This window comes from Drosophila simulans, chromosome 2R (assembly GCF_016746395.2).
Source record: "Drosophila simulans strain w501 chromosome 2R, Prin_Dsim_3.1, whole genome shotgun sequence".
Classification (NCBI taxonomy): domain Eukaryota; kingdom Metazoa; phylum Arthropoda; class Insecta; order Diptera; family Drosophilidae; genus Drosophila; species Drosophila simulans.
The window spans coordinates 16299750-16320948 of record NC_052521.2 but is presented as its reverse complement, the minus strand read 5'-3'; the positions used below and the strand labels follow the sequence as shown (position 1 = coordinate 16320948).

General features: G+C 40.3%; 1 protein-coding gene across 3 annotated transcripts in view; it reads right to left on the bottom strand.

The window, feature by feature from the left end:
- Positions 1 to 21199, bottom strand: part of LOC6735213 (5-hydroxytryptamine receptor 2A) — a 54905-nt gene that overhangs the window by 4739 nt on the left and 28967 nt on the right. For all 3 annotated transcript variants that reach the window (XM_039291994.1, XM_044922562.1, XM_039291995.1), the window contains 4 exons: positions 20724 to 20833; positions 8399 to 8588; positions 8192 to 8329; positions 3040 to 3270 (listed from right to left, as the gene is read on the bottom strand). In XM_039291994.1, coding sequence (XP_039147928.1) covers positions 3040 to 3270; positions 8192 to 8329; positions 8399 to 8588; positions 20724 to 20833 — 669 coding nt within the window. The remainder of the gene's footprint in view (positions 1 to 3039; positions 3271 to 8191; positions 8330 to 8398; positions 8589 to 20723; positions 20834 to 21199) is intronic.

The following is a 21199-nucleotide window of genomic DNA, read 5'->3' as shown; positions in this document are numbered from 1 at the left end:
TTGCCATCACCATCGCTCTTGAAACTAAGCCAAGTTTATTAATGGCCTGACCAAATGAATTTTATGACTACGATGCTGCCATAAATTTCGAAACATATTGTGTTGAGTGTGTAATTTGTGTGACCGGGAAGACATTCAAATTCAGAAAATAAAAACTGACGTTCTGCGAACACAATGGAGACATGACATAAATCGCTGGACACGAGCTTAGTTCACATCGAATTCAATGGCCATTTGCCAATTGTGCCTGAACACAAAGCAACCACAGTGAATCCTAGAAACATATGTGTGCTCATTAGGGTGGACTTACAGTTTCTCAGAATGAAAATCTATCACTGGAATACTGGCAAAAGGGAAACCCTGAGAACTGATGTTGTTTAATTGGGTCTTTTATTTTACAATTAAAACTTAGAAAAGTAACAGACAAATGACAAGGAAATGTAATCCAGAAATATTTTTTGAAGGATGTACAATAGGATGCTGTCAGCTTGTCCTTTTTGGTCCACTCTACTGAACGGCATTGTCAGGGGCATTGTAATTTTGTGCCCCAGCACCGGCAAAGCCATTCGATCTGCTCCTTGCTGCAGCATTTTTAATATGTTGCAAGGGGGCACAGCAAGGAAAATGAAAGCCACAGGAAATCAAAGTGAAGCCAAAGACAAATCGTGAACAAAGCATCCAATTGCCAAAGCAAAGAGCGAAGTTTAATTTACTGATACCGAAAAATGGGGAACAATGGGGATGAGGAGGGATCGAGGAAATGAGAATGGCTGTATATGCACATTGAAATACGGAGAATATTGCAATTTTGCACCTGCACTGAAGGACATTCGTTTCGCCTTAATTATAGACTGGCTTCAATAAATATGAAGCTGTGCCGCAATATATAAATGTTGCTTTTTTTTACTCCCATTTCTGTACACTTTTTCGGTCATATTTAACCCACACACAACTATAATAAATTTATATATTTGCTTTGGGCCATGCGTGCAAAAGTGTGTTTGTTTATTTATTTGTCCGTTCACTTATTTGCCAAAGAGGAGGCAGCCCGAAAGAGAGGTGTGTGAAAGCCATTCCCGAGTAAATATTTAATCTCAGGTCCAGAATGGGGTGGTGGTGGGGCTATTGGGGCGATTGGGGAGCTGTGTTGGCCAAGCGAATGGAAACGAAAGCTGTTAGCCATAAGCCATCAACATATTTTGCTCAATTACTCAAGCGTATTGAGTGCCTTGTTAGGCGGCCCAGAATCAGAATGGGAATCGCAATCGAAATCCACGGGTCAAGGAGTCAAAGGCCCCAAAGTCAACTCCCCATATTTCTCCATCTCGAACTGTCTTTTGGCTCCTGTTGCTATTTTGTTTTTATACCCTTTATTAGGATTCAGTATTTTTGTTTGGAAGTTTCTTTTATATATTAAGCAAATATTATATATTTTGGTTAAACGAATTTTAAACTTCTAAAGCTGTCTAAAAGTATGCACCACTTCATTGCACTGCATATCTAGCTAGTTTTCAATCATACTTTTAGATACTTTAATTTCTGGTTCCCCCTTAATCTTTGGACTCATTCATCGGTTAGAGTATTTCCCAAATCGATCTTCGCCATTGTTTATTTCATCTGATTTTCATTTGAATCCGGCTCTCTCGCTTCTTTTGCCCCGTCTCTGTCTCGCCTTTTGCATGCCAGGCGGAAGGAGGCGTATCCTTGTCACAGCTTATATTTGACTTTGCTATTACTTAACCGGCACGAACCTGGCGATTCCGGCTCTGGCCTCCGACCTCGTGCCCTCTCTGACCCCTGACCCCTGGCCTTTGGCCAGTCGCCTTGACTTCGCCACCTCGTTTCGACCAGTGCAAAGGTATTGGCCCGGCTTGTAGCAATGCAAACAAAACGTTCAAGCAATTTATTTTGGCTCTGCTCTGCTCTTTTATGGCTTGCTTTCGCCCCTTCGCTTTAATGCGTGTTATTATTGAATGTGTGCGGCACCGCTTGGATTATTTTTTAGCCATAAAATCGCTGGCCGAAAATTGAAGTACATAAAATGCGGCTAAATACAAATTTGGGTTCGAGCCATCTACCCCTGTATTAGCTACGGGGGATTTCCAAGTAAAAGCCTTGCCTGCATTTTATCGCTGACATTTTGTTCGAGTGGCGGATAATTTGCCCGGATTTTTGGGGCTTATTCTTGGGAGTTTGTTTCTTATTCCAGCACTAAGGATAACCGCTTAATTTACAATTATCAAATTGCCATTTTATTTCTCTATGTAAAATTGTAAAACATCATATAATGGAGGTATATAATAACCAGTCTTAGTAACATCCATTGGTTCATCTAGAAATTTGTCGGTGGCGGACAAGGAAAAGGTTAATCGCCCCATGGCATCCGCTTGGATCATTATCGGGAAATGTTTCCCCAGGAATTCTCAAGTGCATATTGCTGCGATGGCAGCTGGGCTAATGAGACATTAGCCGAGTGAAAAAAATGGCTGGGAATGGCGGGCCAAGATGGGATGGCCCACTGGAAAAGGTAGCCAAGAGGAAAAATCATTTCAATCCCCCAAAGGTGAAAGAGCGACAGCGGGCCAAAGGGCACATTCTAGTTGGAGTCGCATAATAAAGCGAGAAATGAGCTGAACTCGGCTGGGTTTATTTTTGGTCAGCCCATCTGCCGGAGTATCTGTATCTGACTCTGTTGCTGTATCTGTATCTGTGTGCCTTTCATTAAAGTGTGCGTGTGCATTTCGGGCACAGGAAGCAAAACCCCAGATCGTTGGGCACATGTCAGGCGTTATGAAATTGGCTTTAAACCCAAAAATGCGCATTGTTTCTTTGGTTCACTTGGAGAAAATATGGTATAAAAGCAGGATTTTTTAGATTTTTGTTGCAAGTTTTAAGAGTTTTGACTTTGATTAGACTATGTAAGGCTTATGAAATATCTAGCCCGTAATATCAGTAGCCCGTATCTACTGATAATTATAGAAAAAAATTAATTCCACTTAGGAATAACTTTAGTTTTTAGTGTTTATATTGCTCACATACCTCGACGCCTGCCCGACTTTTGCTGTCCACATTCGAGCTGCTGAACTCGGTGTCCTCGACGGTGTTGACCGTGTTCGTTGAGTTGCCATCGACGAGGCCCAGAGCCCTGCCCCCGGATGCGGGTCCTGAGACGCCCCCGGCACTTCCGGTTTTGGATTTGGCCGTGGAGAATCTGCCGAGGCGTAGACGCAGTCGATTAAGTTTCGTATCTGTTGCCGCACCTCCGTCCGGCTGTAAGCGATAGAGATGGATACATAGTTGGTAAAAGAGAGAGATAGGGGGCGATAGAGTGCTCTAGTTGCGTCTGCATTGATTTTTTGCCCTTTGACCCCGTGTGCATGGCTTCAAATTAAATTCATACTTCTTCGCACAGCATTAAAATGAATAACAAAAGAGCGGTAGCAAATTTACATTTTCGGCTTTTTCTGCCTTACGCTTCAATAAACCGCAATTTGTACGCATATCCAAAAAAGTTTTAGGCTGAACCGAAAGATCCGATCTGATCCCCACTTTTTTGCCGCCTTTTTTTTCTCCTGTTACCATATGCATATGTAAGTGGGTTGCGTCCCGTAAATAAATTGTGTGTATTTGTTACAGCCACCCCAAAAAACATCTCCCAAATGGACCACTTCGCCTGACCGCCCGGCATCTCAAAATAAATTTCACGTTTGACTGCTCCCAGCGCTTGACCTCTTTGATTTTTTCCCAGCCGCGTATCCTTTCTTTTTTTTTTGTCTTTGTAGGGTATTCAGCTTGCAGGGACAATGAACTTCGACTTCTAGACGATTTTTTCTTATAAAAATATTCAATAAGTTCTATTTTTGGTTAAATGCTAATTGGGTTGGTTCAAGCTAAAAGTCTTGAAAAAAAAACCAAAAAAATATTGAATTTCTTAAAATTATCCTTAAAACTAAAAGTTGTCATATTTATTAAACAATTATATCGAATGATATAAAGTTTAAAAGCCCGATGCTGATATGGGTTAGTATTCTTAAATAAAACAGAAATTATCATACTTTAGAATGCTTAGCATTATACAGTGTATAAATACTTCGGCTTTCTTATTTTCTAAATATTCCCTTTGTGTGCGTATTTTTGTCGCCTCAATCCCACCAAATTAAAGTAATTGAGTAGTCCAACCCTTTGCCATCGGCTTCGTCATCTTTGTCGCCTTAGCCTCCGATTGTTGACCCTTTTGGCAAGTCGATATTGCTTTAAATAAATAAAATTATGCTGATTTTGCCTTCGTGTGCGGGAATTTCAGCGTTGGGGGAAAAGGCAAAGGGTTCCGACTCGATGGCGATCCAAAAGTGGTGTGAATATTTGCGCAAATAGTATTAAATGGGTTTACAGCATGACCCATGTGTGTGTGACCTTCATTTTGTGGGCCAGAAACTATGGCCAAATTGAGGAAGAAAATCTTAGTCAAGTGCCTTGTGGGTTGCCAAAGTAGAAGTAAAAGTTCTACGGTCAGATAGCTTATTAAATATTGAAGAGTTTAAGCTTAATTAGGCACGAGCAGAAAGGGCGGCAAATGAGATGGCCCAGTGGGAGTTCGCTGTCTGTTCGAAATTAATAAATAACAGGCTTCAAGTTGAGGCCAGTATTAAATTTCATTTGCTGACTGGAGGAAAAGTTTCATTGAATTTTCACCTAGATAAATTTGAAGTGCAAGAGCAAAGCCATTAATTTCATGGCAAAACAAAAAAACAAATGCGGAGCAAGTCTCCTTTGGGGAAAACTAAAGTATCTACGCTCTTGTCTGTTACTTAAATACCAAAATAGCAAAGCAAACATGGCCAACACACACATACTCGCACACATGCACGTGATAAGAGCGATAAGAGCTCTCTTTTCAGCAGTTTGGCAATAACGATAAGGATGCGGATAGAAAACCTCGGCTCAATGTGAATTTTATGCAGATGTGCTGTCAGCCAACTGTTTTTCTGTGTATTTAAGCGTTTGCATAAACGATACACTCATTCTCTAGTCCCGGAGTCCTTGGTCCTTAGCCATTTCTGGCACTTTAGCTAATTTATGTAAATTGTTTTCTTATTTAATTGTTTTTCTTGCCGGGACACATGTTCGGCCTGCGAAAGAAATGCGTACGTATGTGCGTGTATTCAATAATGTGTTTCCATGCGATTTATGTTGGTCCTGAGTGTGACAAGAATGCTCTGGTATTAACTACACTGGGCAACAAAATTTATGGCTGCTACGGGCCAAGGGTCCCGCTGCGAAGGCTTCTAGGCAAAAATTAAAATAAATCCGCAATAAATAACAGCAAAATCAAATGCAAGCTCAGCCTCAACTGACGCACAATGGAGACTGCATTTTTTTCCTAAAAATAATTAAAATTGTTGTCCAGATTTGCCTTAGAATGGAACAATCAAAGAGTTTGCATTTACAGTTTTGTAAGAGTTTAATAATTAATAATTACATAAATATAATTTTAATCAATGCGGCAATTGAAAGTTATTACTTTATATTATATATATTGATTAAATAACAAACGATTTTCTTTAAGGAGTTCATTTTTGTAAAGTACTGCAAATTATTTCTGAATATATTTTTTGTGGAATTTTCGCTGTTCATTTTTCCTATTGATTTTCTCAAGTATTTTCCTCTTTTGAACGCAGACACAAACACGTCTTCGTGTGTCACAGATGGCGAGTTAGCCAAATATGCTTTTCACTCATGCGAATTCAAGGCCTCGACTGTTCTGTCACATGTTTGGCTATGAAAATAGTGTCAATATCTGGAGCAATCAATTCGAGATGTTCTTGCAAATGTGATTGTAATGATGGTATATTGCCCTGCGGCATTTGGTTCACTTCGCTTTGCTGGATTATAAATAGCATTTGCCGGTCGCTGGTCCGAACATAATGCCAATAGCTAAATTAAGGATAATACCTGTTTGGCTTAATTGCTGTTTGGCCATCAGTTAATTGGAAAATCAATGTGCGTGTGACCGGCATGAAAATTACATTTTAATTAAAAATACAAACATCGTGTTTCGGCGAAAAATTAGTTTTGTCCAATGATAGTTACATATACATATGTGAATTCGATTAGGCAGCTTTGTGCCATCGAATTATTTAACAATTTGCCAATAAACATACCGAATGCAAAGGCAATTAGCTTGACATTTATACAGGCCAATACCCTTTTTAGCCACAAAATGAACGCATCGCTTTTTGGTATACCCTTGTCAACGTGGAGAAAAGCAATTTGCGATTTGAAAGCATTTAGTTATTAAAGAACGGACAAATAAAACCAATAAACAACAAGTCGCTGGTCTAATGCCCTTTCCTGCGCCTCCAAACTTCCGAGAGAGCCGGGAAATCTTTTCAATTCGATCGCATGGTCAACACAACGGGTGTAAGGGATATATCAGATGTGTGTGTGTGTGCCGGGTAAATATATTCTAAAATCAACAAGCTGCTCTGTGGGAACCGAACCCGAACCCGGACCAACTAGTGAGTGGCACTAAATGGATGTGGGTGTGTGTCCACGGTGCTGTGTGTACTGTGGGTGTGCGGGTAAGTGTGTTGACATGTAACTAAAGCACGCATGTGAGGCCAGCTAGATTGGGCCGGACATCATCGGAGGACATGGGAGCAGGCATACATAGCTAGCTGAGCAGGACATCGGGGGCAGGACGTCGGGCAGGACATGTGTACGGATGGCAAATAGTGGACAACTTGCCTTGTTTGCGCATTGAATTTGTGATTCCAATGACTTTTCGCTCTAGTCAGTGTGATATGCACACACGTGGCATCGCACAGGTGCGGTCAAAAAAATAGTGCGAAACGTGTCTGCTTATTTCACCTAATTAGCGTTTTACATACATACAATTGTAATCAGTGTGTAATGCAAAATCATCTATTCAAAAATCGCATTCGATTTTGTAAGTTATACTCGTAGGCTCAGTTCCATTGATTAGGTTAGATACTAGCTACTATTTCTGTGACCGCAGCTGTATGTAAAAGCGCATGTGTTTGTAAGTGGTTGCAAACATTTTTACGTCAAATGGTCATTTTCAATTTAGTAAGCACTAAGCTTAAGCTAAGTAGCAGCTTGCCAGCAGGTCAAGATTGAAGAAAAATAAATAAAATGTCCTGGCGAAAAAGTCAGTTAGAGGACAACAAAGTGAAGACCAAACTCTAGATACACTATCGTGCGTTAAAAGTTAAGCAAAGTCAAGCGGAAGATTCTTTGCAACGAAAATTAGTTTTTAATTTCGTTGATAAACAACTCGGAACTTGTTGAAAATTCTTTCTTCTCGAAGCGAAAACAAAATTACAATTTGGCCAGGCTGGACTCGGGCACATCCTGTGCGTATTAGTTTGACCAGCTGGCGCATTAGGGTAGAAAGTTCTGGCCAAACCACTCACACACACACACTCTCGAACACACTCGCCAGTCAGGACAAGATGCCACTTATCGCTCAACTTTCGGCCAAGAAGGCTTTAATGTCCACGTGGCGTATGCTTAACTTAAGCCCCGCCTGCCCCTGATTTCTTAGTTTTTCCTATCCACTGAGCATAGAAAAAAAACCTTTGCAATGCATATTTCATCACTCGGGATGGTACTGCCTAATTACAGCCCCCATTTCCTTGGGGTTTCGCCGCAGTATGCTATGCATATTTAAATTGGACAGCATAATTTCATAAGGTCATGCCCCAAGACATGTGCACAGAAATTTCGGAATGCTGCCTGCGGTTTGGCCTTTGACTGACCCGTGTGGGTTGGTCGAAATTGTGGCCTAAGTGGGCGCGGTTTGCTTCCATCGAGAGGATAATTGCAATGGCCATGCTGTGGCATTGATATAATATAGGGTGTCCATTATAGGACCAACGCTAACAAATAGGTCAAAAAAACCACTTTCAGGATAATACGAAATGCATTATTACATATTTTTTAAGTACTCGACTAAGACCTTAAATTAGACTGCAGCTTAATCATGTAATTAAGTAGTTTTGGATTTACAATTTAGATTCTCCTAATGATGTATTACCCTTAAATTTGTAACTCAACTAAGGACAACCAGTAATCGATCAAGGCAAAGGCGCATTATGTATGCCATTAGGGCCGGTCAATTAAGGCAGTCAATCGATGACGCTTATTGCATATGAAGTCTGCACTTTACCTGATTATTATTGACCGCCGCATCGACGGGTCGCGGTCGCCGACGATGGATGCGTTTGCGGGCCGTTTGATAGATTTTCCAGTACAACGCCAGGATGACCAGCAGTGGCACGTAAAATGTGCAACAGGTGGCAAATACCTGGAAAAAGCAACGGCCATGTGATTAATTAATAAGAGCGTACATGGTCGAGATCCGTGGTGTGCACACCTGATAGGAAACATCCTGCGAGACCATGCACTTTTGCTGCTCGATGCGCTGCAGATAGTCTGGATCCTTCCAACCGAACTGTGGCGCCAAAGACACAATCACCGCCGCTGTCCAAACGCAAAAGATCATCATGAAGACACGATTGCTGGTCCGCGAGTGGATGTAATCTATATTGGTGACCGCCCAGTAACTGCAAATAAAAAATTAAAAATATATACATTTTATAAAGTGCTATGCCTAGGATACAATAACATATATAAATCATACAGTAGCACCCAATTTCCAATTTATTTACAATTGCGGCCACTTTAACATGGTCGCTTAGCTACTCCATTATCCGAGACCACAGAAATTTAAATAAAATGCTGCATAAATCTAGGCGCTGCCAACAGATACAGACACACACACAAGCGCACACGCACACATATGGCTGGGCGACAAAGTAAAGAAACGTGTTCGATATTCAGTTTCCGTCTAACAGTTTTCCGTAGCGCTTTGTAACAACCTTTTTTGTTGGTTTTTCTATTTGCCGACCGGGCCAAAACATGTTTTATGTATGTCTGCGTCAAAGTGTTGGTGTATGTGTGTGTGTGTGCGTGCCTATGTGGGAGGCATTTTAAAAATTTCCATTTTTCGTAGCTTTGGAAAAGTGAGGTTAGTCTACTCATTGATGCTGTGGATAAAAAACTTTTTAAGCCGAATGGTTAGTAGCATCTTGGGGGACTCACACTTAATGAAGCCAAAAATTCAGCTCACATTCTCCTATGTTTGGTTTTACTTTTGGCCCAGTTAGTCCCGACTTCATTGTCTTAAATTGAGTTAGTAATGGCTATTTTCGTTCATGTTTCTGCTTGGCCGAAGTGAGGGCATTCCCCATTCGTTGGAATCCACCTACACATGTTTGTCTGTAAGCTATTTTCCCATTTGGTTTGGCCCGAACAACATTCCTAAACGAGTTTTTAAAACGTTACGTGGTCGGCTACAAACTCGAACAAATACAAAACAGCATCGTAAGTTCGTTCCACTATTCTGGTAGCGTTGTATATAATGCGCCACTGCCACTGATGCTGCTGCCATTAAAGTGCTAATAGCCATGGGGAAAGCGGGGATGTAAGTGTATTTAAACAGGAATCGTTATGGCAAATATCGGTAAAAGTGCCCCACACCTTATTTATATAAATATTAACATTCAAGTCCAACACCCTTTTAAGTAACCTGCTTATTCTTTAAAAGTAAAAGCTTCCACTAAATCTCTTTCATATATTTTCTTGTACTTAAAGCCAGCTCACTTCTATATGATTTAGTGGAATCCCTTAAAGAGCTAACATTCCATAAAAAACGGTGTTTCCAGACTTTCAGCCCGAGGCTAAAAATACGCTTCTTCTCATCTGCGTTGCGGCTTGAAGGAATTAACGCCAGGAAACCGCATATTTCAGAATTTCTCAAATGCTAACAAGTAATGGCTGGAGTTTGCTTCATTTTCAGATACCGCGGCTCGACCGCAGAGCTTTAGATGGCAGCCAAAAACAATCTTAGCATCGGCAGGAGCTCCGGCCAACACATGTTTATGTATTAATTAAATGCAATTTGCATAAACAAATATTATACGAGTATTGCCAGCCCGAGAAGGCTGAGAAAGTCTCTTTGCTATAGTGTGTGTGTGTGTGCTCGTGTAAGTTGAAATCAACAGTTAAATGAGTTGACTAAGCACTCGAAATGAGCCATAGATGGGATCTATGTGTATGTATATGTGGCCAGGGTAAACCGATGTGAAGTGCCCTTTTGGCCATAGAGCATAATTTAATTTGCCTACAATTGAGCACTTAAATGACAGCTTTATAAATATTTGTAAATGCCGCTGCGTGAAAGCAATTAAGTGTCACTTAATTGTGGGAATTCAGCAAACTAAATCTCCATTAAAGTGTATTTTTCATTAAGTTTTAATAACAGTCGATCACCATTTGCCGCTGACTCCTCGCGCATCACGCATACGCCATGTGTGCTGTGCAAATAATAAATAATAATGAATGATGATGGCTGCTCTTGGTCGATGACTTATGTCTGCACTGGATCTGACTTTCTCGTTGGGCTTCCGAATACATATTTCGATATATATTCCGGCTTGTCCTCTGTCTAGGACAACTTCGTTGGCCAACAGCCGGTCTACATCAGTCTGCCCATCCCAAATTCATTAGCATAATATAATCGACTTCAAGTTGGCAATTTTGATTGACTGCTTAAAATTAATGGAATTTTGTGATTTCGATGTCAGTGCGGCGCGTGAGTATATATGTATTTGTATGTACTTGTATTTGTTGCCTCTTTTTTTTTGTATTTTGCCAAAAAGAGGCTTTTTGAAAAGATTGTGCTGTGCCGTGCATAGGCAATGAAAAATCTGTGCAAATTAATAGCGAAACCTAATAAAGTGTCTGTCATGCTCTTTTTGAAAGTATTGCCGTTCCGCAATTTGCGTAACTCATACGAGGAGTGGATAATAATTTGTTATAGAATGAAATATGCCCGTCGGCTATGTCTGCCGATAAGATTCAATTGAATTGAAGTCAATCAATTTGGGCGAGAGTATCTGGCGACGTTCGTCACCAAGCTAAGTTGAGTGATGAATTATAACAATTTATTTGTGAGCCAAACAATTTAAATGCGATTTTTCCATTATACCCTGTCTATGCTTAAGTGTGTGTGAATGATTTCTTTTCATTTTTTTTTGACGGAGTATGTGATAAATGTGCGGCACTCGAGTGTAACACTTTTTTAATGCATTTAAAAATTGCGCGCCTAGCACACAAGAAAGTCATTACTCTTGTAGCTGCCTAAGGCGAGAAAATTGAAAAGAAAATAATGGTGGGTAGGAGAACCTCTTAGGCAAAGGATGTACGAATTTTTTAATATTTTCCAAATCATAAGCTCAATCATTAATTTTGTCAACATGTTGCGAGCATATTTATAAAAGGTTGAACTTATAGGCACATATTCAACACGAATTATTAATAAACTTAAGAAAGGCATTAAATCAAGAATATCATTCCATTAAAAATTCGCAATGGAGTGAGTTGAAATTTATTTGCCAACAGGCCACAAACTCATTAATACAAATCCATTTAGAACAAAAGACAGCCAATGAAACTGGCTTTATAAGCCGTCCATAATTAATTGAAATTTTATATATATTGTCAAGTGGTGACAGTCAATATTTATCTTCGCATTGGATCGTTTCATGGTTCCATTTTTTTTTGCAATTCCCATTTCAATACATATTTGATGCCTGTCGCCTGCTGTTTACGTTTTATGCTTTATGACTTTATTTTTTATTTTTATTTTTTATACATAGGTAGATGGGAATTTTTTCCCCCTTTATACTTCTGATATCTCCCCCTCGGCTAATCGATTGCATTACATTCGAAATCAGCTCAGCGTGGAGTATGGAATAAAAAAAAACCAGCTGAGGAAAACAAAAGCATAAACAAAAAGTGGATTTTATTCACCTGCGGCTGCCCCTTTTTGGTCGTCGACTTTTTGTGTTGTGAACAACAGGAAAATAGCTGGGTTGATGGGTTCACATGTGCCGGTAATAGTTTTGTTTTGTTCTAAGCCCTGCGGCATCTGTGGCATGATTAAATTTTTGTAAAACTACTTGTTCCCTCTTGCATTTAACAATGGCTGGGCTAAAACAATGCATCCCATTTTCACCTCCGAATATTTGTTCTTCACTAGGCAGCTGTATCGCAATTAAAGTCATAAGCGAAGTTTAGAATATAACTACTGAAATCCGATCTCTGATATATATATTATTAAAATAAAAAATATATTTAAATACGCCTCATTATTAGAAGAATAATTTATATCTACATTTTTATTTACACATGAAAAAATATGTAATTGATAATGGTTATGCACTCATATCATGTGGAAACTTTGATTAAACATAAAGGTGTGAAAAAAGCAAAGTAAATTTCATTTCATCATGGTTTTTTTTGTTGTACAATAACCAACGACATTAATAACTTTTTATTTACTAACAAATAATAATTCAATGAACCGGAAACTGAGTGATGTTGAGGTAAAATATGTTATTTAATATAATTTTAGTAGCTGTCGACTATTTTTACTTGTCACATTTCTGCCACTTATATTCTCCATTCTGTCCAGCTACTTTGTTTTTTCCATAAGGATTACAGCCACTGGGCCTCGTTTTGATGGAAATTTTCCCGGGTTACCAGTTTTCAATGCGTCCGTGGTGCTGACAAGCGGCTGGTCCACAGCGAAATTCAATTTAAAACGTGCTTACGTGGCCAAGTTCCAAGGAAAATGGCCAGCCGGCTTACCGCATTCCGCTACTCAAGTGCTCTTTTTTTTTTTGGTCAACAGAGTTTAATATTGCAGGGCAAAGGCTGAAATTCTTATTGAAATATATAACTTTGTACGGTTTTATATCTCTTTTCGTTTCCGGCTTTTCCTCGACTCGGTTAATTTCCCATTTTGTGCGGATAGAACAACGGCAAGTTTTGGTTTATTCTTTTAATAAACGCAACAGGAATTATCCATAAAACATTGTGCTGGGCCACGCTAAAAGTTTTCTAGTTGCCGCACAGCTGGTGCAGGATGCGTCTTTTCTTGATTACAGGACCCTTTCTTCGACCAAGTATGTGGACAATTGTGGGCGAAAAAGTGTAACTTTTAAAGTAGTAAATAAAATTAAGTGTGTTTTCTGTACATACTATCCCTAAATCTATGCCTGAAAAGTTTAATATATACTATTTTATTTTTATGTATGCACCTTCATCTAAATATTTTTTATATTTTTCTGTCCTCCGCTGTGCCATCAGCGTGTGTGTGTGAGAGTTGCGTGCGTAACCTATGCGTGCCCCAAAGGGAGGGCAGCAATTGTAATTTACGACTGGCACACACACGCGCTGACAAAAGGCGATGGGCACATGAAAAACTTATGTAAATTACAAGAAGAAAACAAAGGACAGGCAAAGTCTGCTGGCTGCTCCCCAAATACGAATCCTTGGGCTCCTTGCGCTTGTGGGGTGCATCCAAGTGTGCTGATTACTGTCTGGCTGCCCTGCTGCGCTTCCTGCGAGTCCTTATGCGTGCCTGAATATCCTTGCATTCGGCTCGTTTTTAATTCGGCGTGTACGTCTGTTGCTCGTATTTGCATTCGCATTGCATTGAGTGCATGCATCCGCCTAAGAGCTCAATATGAAATACCCAAGGAACCAGTGCACCATTTCAGGAAGGACTTCCTGCTGAAACCAGCATATTTCAACTGAAATTAATGAAATACCACGAGGATCCACTGGCTGAATAACTTTTAATTACAAAGTTATAAAGAGGTATAGATATAAGATGTCTAGTTCAAACCTATATTGGGATTAACATGGTTTACAAATATTTATCAAATTTTTATATATATTAGTCAAAACTAAATTTTGGTTGCCCGAATTGTGAAAATTTCGATTGAAACGAATTTAAATATTTTTAGCTGAATTAAGCCAATTTCCGAACAGCCTTTAAACGGCTTTTTAGTTGGTCGAAAGCGTGATTATTTTAAATATGTTACCTTATTCGGCATTTATTATTCCGGGTCAACGGCTTAGTCGATTAAGTTGAATTAAGGTCATTACAGGTTTTTGCATATTCCAACGATTTGCATAATTTTGTGGGCAATTCGGTTGCGGGACTCAGATTCAGGTTGACGACTTCGCGGTGCGGACACTTAATTATATTTAATAAGCCTAATTGTCGACGTTACTCGACGTTGCATAATTGTGCAGCAATTTGCGTGTTGCATGCCGAACGCTGTGGTTGCAACAAAAGAAGCCGTGACCTCCATGGTAAGGGATAAAATGTAATCCCTAATTAGAAAACGATTTCCCGGGGCTCAAACCGAAGACAAAAGTCTTGACAAAGTGGATTTCCATGTTTCCTTTGGGGATCAGCGGGTGGCATTCAATGCGGAATTTCGTGTTCAAGGGGCAACAATGAATTAACCAGTTGGTTGACTGCCTTGCTGGCTTCTTGGCCCGTTCACTTGGCCATTTGCCTTCGAGTTTCGACGCTTTGACTACGGTTTCGGCTTAGTCCTTGTGGTTTCGGTGAAACTTTTCCCCACGAAAAGCCGGGCAAGTTTGGTGCGGCAGGAGATCCAAAAAACCGACCATTAATCACATGGCCAGAACGGCAAACTGGGCTAAACTCAAAAATAAATACAAACGCTAACGCAAACGCTTGCTTATGGCTTAATAAAAACCACAGAGTTTTCGATGCAACTGGCAAAAGGTAAAATGAAAAGACTTTCTGTTAGTTCTCTAATGCATTTACTTTTCGGTTGGCCTTTTAATTTATCTGGAAAATTTTAATTTATCTTCGGTCACGCCTTGGAATCTCTTCTATTCCTTACTTCTACCTTTTGCCTTTAATTTTCATTTTCCTTTATTTGATTTGATTTATTTGAAATTCAATTTACTCTCTGCACTGATTAATCATCCCAGAGCAGCCATTATTTTGATTTATGCGCCGAAACAAACAAAAACGGAGAGGCGAAAGAACTTGGCCAAATTGAAATTACGCACTTTTGGGGTTAGCCGCACAGTGACAGTTATAGAATTGTAATTCATCTTGACTGCGGTTGGTCGGAATCTGCTCCATTCCCTATATATTTATATATATATATATATATATGTAGCATATCCCCTTCCGTTTTTTGGTTTCGTGGTTTGCCAGTTTAAATGGAAATATTCATAAAATTTCTGGAAGCACACAAGCTCTGTGGTCTTGTGCAGTTTGTTCTCTAATTGCTTTGACATTTCATTTGAAAAGTTCTCGCAAACGGATGCAGAATCAATTAAATTGAGGAAACAGTAACTCGGCAATTCGAAGTCACTTCGTTTTCAATATTGGCGTTTAATCTGTAAATATCTGAGCAGGCCGAAAAAGTATGCAATCAAGCTAAACTTTAGCTATAATTAAGGATTGCTCAAGCGTACACACACATATGCAACACATGCACAACACACATTTATATAAGCTGGCCATTTATGGCCATGAGATTGCTGGGGAAATATTGATTGAGGCATTCTGTGATGTTGCCACTCAAATGCATAAATCATTAGAATTATGTCAAGCCCTTCTAATCGAGATTGAATGAGCCCCTAATTTACACACAGACAGCCTGACTGACACACACACACACACACACATGCAGGCACGCATACACAGAAGGTAGCACTTAAAGCCATTTCAGTTTGTTTGTTTTATGAACTTGACTTGTTTGTGAGTTCATCAGAGTGAAAGCGAGACAGAGAGCGTGACGGAGGGAGAAAGACGGGAAATCCCAGCTTTAAATGTCACAAACACCTCATTGCGAATGTCGTTGTAACTATTACTTTCTGGAAACACATACAGATGCCTGCACAGTAAAAAAATACATATCATAGAAAATAATATAACAATTTAATAATATTTTATATAAAGTATTTCTTAAGCTAGTCAACAACCTAGGTTCATTATTCAGTAATAACCAAATATTAGTATTACGGTATGTTGGTTTGATTTTATCCTTACACTTATATTCCTGTGTATGTGTAGGTTTGTTTTATTGTTGTAGGGATTAGAAGATAACGTAAATGTCTTAGTAACATATCCGGTTTTATTGCTCGGTAACGTTGCTGTTTGTGTTGTTATTGCCGCTGTCTTGCGTCTTCTGTTTGCTACTTTGTCTCATTAAACATTTGAAAAGAGACGCACACAAAGTACACATTACACACACCCAATGTTTAAGGCAAATGAAGCGTAGTCGGTGTATGTAGATGTGTGTGTTGGCAGCCTCTCTGCGACCCAGGAAAACTAATTATACTGTTAAATGCGTTTGTTTAACTGCCAATTTAATTAAGGTTATGCTTTTGTTCTGGCCAATCCCTAATCTGCCAGCTGAGCTTGTCCAGCCACCTCCGTTGTCCCAAAAATTGTTCCAACATTTGTGCAATTACAAAAGTGCCCCGCCCCGCACACACACCACCTATTTCACACCGCCCATGAAAGTTGCGGCTATGCGGTTGCAAGGGTTAAGGGTCAGGGGCGCAGGGGGTCAGGGGTCGGCTGTGGTGGCCAGGAGCCATTGCCTAAAACGCAACGCGACAGTATGAAAATTATGTAAAATAAGTACAATGTGGAAATGCACTTAGCCGAGCGTGCACAGTGGCAGCGAAAAGTTTTCTCATTTGCGCTAAGTGAATCAAAATATTAGCTTGAAAAATTCCACATGAATACCTGTTTGAAAATTTAATGATGTTAACTAAAATGTTGAAAGCTGATTATAAGCAATGAAGACGTAAGTATAAGAAATAAACTTATTTAAAACCACTTAATTTCTCGAATTAAAAACTGAACATTATATCGGATAGTACGCTTAAACAAATGATAAAATCCTTGAATTTTATTCCGGAAATTCGCTGGCATGCATATTTAAACGTGTCCCCATTGTTTTATACTTTTTTCCATTCAGCATTTGGCTTTCGACCAAGCCGAACAAAAAAAGTAATCGTGTGACAACAGCAATTACAATTACACATGGCACACAGCACATGGGACGCAGTTGTAGTTGTTATCCTTATTGTTCAACTGCAGTTGCGGTTAGAGTTGCAGCAACAGCAGTAGCAGCAACAACAAAAAACCACTGCGAGGATAGCAACTTGGAGTCCAGTGCATCGTCGATGGTAGTGAATATGAACATGTAATTACGTTTTAAGTGCTAAATTGTAAAATATTTGCGTAAAAACTATGTAAACTTAATTGAAATTTAATTGAATATGTCATAAATGTGCGAACAGCAGCAGCGACAACAAAAACAGCAACAGCACATGTGCAACATGAGCAGCGATGCGCACGAGCAACATGAGCTCGACAGCAACATGGCCGACAAACTGTTGGTCAATGCGGTTAGCAGTCAGCAATCAGGATATAGTCCCATGATCTCGGCTTCCAATGGGGTAAGGGCAGCAAGATGGAGGGCATATTTCGTGGGGGCCTTTGCGAAAACTTGGCATTTAAATGCTTTCGACCAAGGCAGCGTGGAACGCAAAGCCGCGAGGCATTTATCATTCGGTTCGGCCGGCCGTTGCTTTTGTTGTTGGTTTCGTGTGCTGCCACTAATAATGACGTCAGCAGCATGCAGACCATGAAATTTATGCACATCGAGCTCCACTGTATGAGTGTATGTGTAAGAGAGCCTGTTCTATATGTGCATATATTCCGAGGGCCAACGGCATTCGACAGAATCGGCCGAAACGTTGGGTCAGTGCCATGAAGATTAATGTCCAGGCGCTATTTGTCGGTGCGGAATTCCAATTTTTGGTTTCTTTTATTACACAAGGAACAATTTTAGCAACTTGCGATCTAAATTTATTTTAATCCATATACCTAATTTTTTACAAAACGCTTTAAATTGAATTATTTGCATCCAATTTCTTTTAAATTTTACTAACTTGTAACTTTTTATTTGTGGCATGGTCTCATTCGTTCTGTAGGTCAGTCTGCTGGTCATTCTTGCTCGAAAGTATAAAATTTTTAATTATTTAATTAAAAGTTCCCTCCTTTTTTACCGTGTAGAGGCTTTATTGTGCTGGCAAATAGCAAAGGAAAAATTCTCTGGCGCTGCTGCTCAGTTCACTTGTTCTACGGCTTCGTGTTTTTTTTTTTTTATGCCGGTTGCCCTCTGTGTGAACCCCTCGAATCTCCGGCTTCAGCAAATACTGTTGGCACTTTGTCTTAATTGCTTAAAAATTACTGACATGGAAAATGAACTCGGAAAATGTTAACCACTTCCTCCACTTTCCCTGGCAAATGTCCCGGCATCGTATTGTCAAAGATTTGGCTGTCCTAACGGCAAATACTTGCAAATATTATTGTAGTCGAATGTCGGCAACTATTTATCATCCAGTTTGGGCGAGCTGAGTTCGGGGACCATTTGACAAACTTAATTTATTAATGCACCACTCCCATCTCGTTTCGTCCTACTGTAAATGCCTTCTGCCTTGCTTAAAAGCACATTAATTTTCATTTCATTTGGTGATAAAACAAAGACTTTCCATTTTAAATATCTAGTGACAACTAACAAATAAAATGTGCCCCAAAGCCCTCTCGGGGTAATTGTTTCCCCCACTCCCTATGCCATTCGACTCAACTTGAGCCCCAAAAAGTCTGGACCTGAGCCGGAGGCCTTTTATCTTGACGATGATGTGGCACTCGGGCAAATCATCATCACTGGCTGTCATGCCTCGTCATTTGCATACTTGCCAGCAGAAATGGAAGTAGTATTGCCCCAATGCCCACTCCATAAATACGCAATTCGCTGCTATACAATCATAATGTGAAGTGGGACTTGGGCTTTCTTTTCGGTGTCCAGCTGACAGGCGAGTGGCGTTTGCGAGGTGCCAAAGATAGGGCGGTTCTCCTAATGTTAAAGCCGGGGCTTCGGCTGATTGATATGCATGCGAAATCTAAGCATCACTTGGCTTTGTTTATTGACAGGCAATTTGCGGCGCCAGCGCTTCAATTTGCCAATTGACAGCCACATCACAGGGTATCAGCGTGCTTTTTTCGGATTTATTTTGGCCACTTCTGACCACCGGTGCAAACTGCTTTCAAAGGAATAGTTTTCAAAAGCACATTGTGTGGGGGTGCAATTTAATTCGCCGGTCGGCGGTTGCGAAACGAATTTCACAAATGCGGTGCAGCCATTTCGTAGCATTTGAATGCATTAATTAGTGACAAAAACAAATATCAATTCTTCTCTTTGCTCTTTTGCACAGAGAGAAATCTTCGAATATTTTGTATAATTTATAAATTATTTTGGCTTGGTAATCTTTTTTGTAAACAAAAAATATTTTTCATTAATTACATGAAATTCATCAAATTGAAACTAATCTTCAAACTGTGAACGCAGTTTTTCTCTGCATGTGAGCGGTTCGATTTTAATGAGCTGCTCCCCGCGTGTTGCGTATACGCCACGTTGCAGCGGCAAAGAAAGCGTTTTGCATTATTTATGGCTAGGCTGGTCGTCCGGTGGCTCTAATTGAAACCGCCAAATAATTGGCCCGCATCGACCTGCAGCTAAGCCAATTAATGCGGCCATATAATTTCAGTTCATGCGGGAATTGGCGGGAAAAGCAGCTGGATGTGCGCAGCTCCGAGCCCAGTTTCAAATAAAATGAAATTACCCGGTCAAGTGCAGCAAACATTTTGGAAATTACACGGTCCATGGGGAAGGGACGGGCGGCGTGGCCATTGCATTTGAGTGTTCATTAAACACACAACAACAGGCTAAAGAGTCACTGGTCGCAGCGGCATTCAAACGGCATTACGTATACGCCGTGTGGGCCGATTGGAAAATTGCGCCAATCTTGCAGCTAAGTGGCCATAAAACTGCCAGCCGGGCCAACTATATTTCCACACAACACCAGCTTTTTCTCCGATTTTCCTGCTGCCGTTGTGGAAAACATTTTCCTATGGCCCTTGCCATTGTCATTGGTGGCAAGTGCACGAAAATTAGCTGGCATTGGATGCTTGACAATAAAATTGACATTCGGATCGACAACGAGTTCAAAGTGCCACCCCTTCCGCACTCTCCACTTTTTCCAAGTGAATAATGCAATTCGTTTTTCACTGTTCCATGCCCTGCCCAGCCACGCCCCCTCGTTCGCCCTTTGTTGTTTGCCGTTTTGCGTTCTATTTTTTAATCGATTGATTGAAATGTTTGCTGCAAATTGATTGATGGCATGCAGCCAGCCATGTTCCCATATATGTATCATTGCTTGCCATATGCCATGGCAGGAGATATATATATATATATAAATTTAAAATTGATATAGCCATCAGATGACAGTTAAGTGAATGGTTGGTTGGGAGGCGAAATGCGAAAAACAAACTATACACGAACCGCAACAGTCTTTGAAGTTCGACGGGCGGGTAACCATAAAAGGACCACTTTGTTTATTGACAAAAAACTTTGTGCATACAGGGCATTCATCAGTCGGTATTTCTAACAACTTATTTGAGTGTTTTCGGTTTATTTCTTCGAACAGTACTGGATTTGTAAAGAGATTTAACATGTTAAAAACTTGATTGATTGATTCGCCTAACTCAAACACACGTTGCCACGCTTTCCCACATATCCCGCCATAAGTGCGGATATATCTATATTTAGGGAGGAACCACGACGGCTTGTCTTACACGCCACTTACATGCTGGCTTGTGGGGCAATTTATCATGGGACCGGAAGTGGTGGTAGCTCCTAGTAATTACTTACCGATCCACGGCAATGGCCACCAGATGCAAAATCGAGGCAGTGCAGCAGAGGACATCGCACGACGTCCATATATCGCACAATTCCGGACCAAGTATCCAGCCTTGGCTGATCTGTGGGCACAGAGAGAGAGAGAAGGAAAAAAAGTAAAGTGGGTAGATGGTCATAAAGCTGGTTAGTCAAATAGACAATAAAAGTTGATGGCTTATTAAATTTGATGCTCCCCAAGCATGGAGTGTAAAATGTAATGGCTTCTAATAACAAAGCAAACAAGGGTTGCCAGGCTTTATAAAGGGTCAACTGTCGAACGGTGGAGTCAAAGTGGAAAAGCAGCCATGGGGAGTCGTTTCTTCATACGGAACCTAATACTTTTTGGCCTTTTGGCCAGCAGCAATATGCAGATTCCAGTCGGAAAACTTGAGAACAAATTGGAACTGGACGTGGACTTCTTGCTTGGGGTGACCGAATTCATGGGCCAC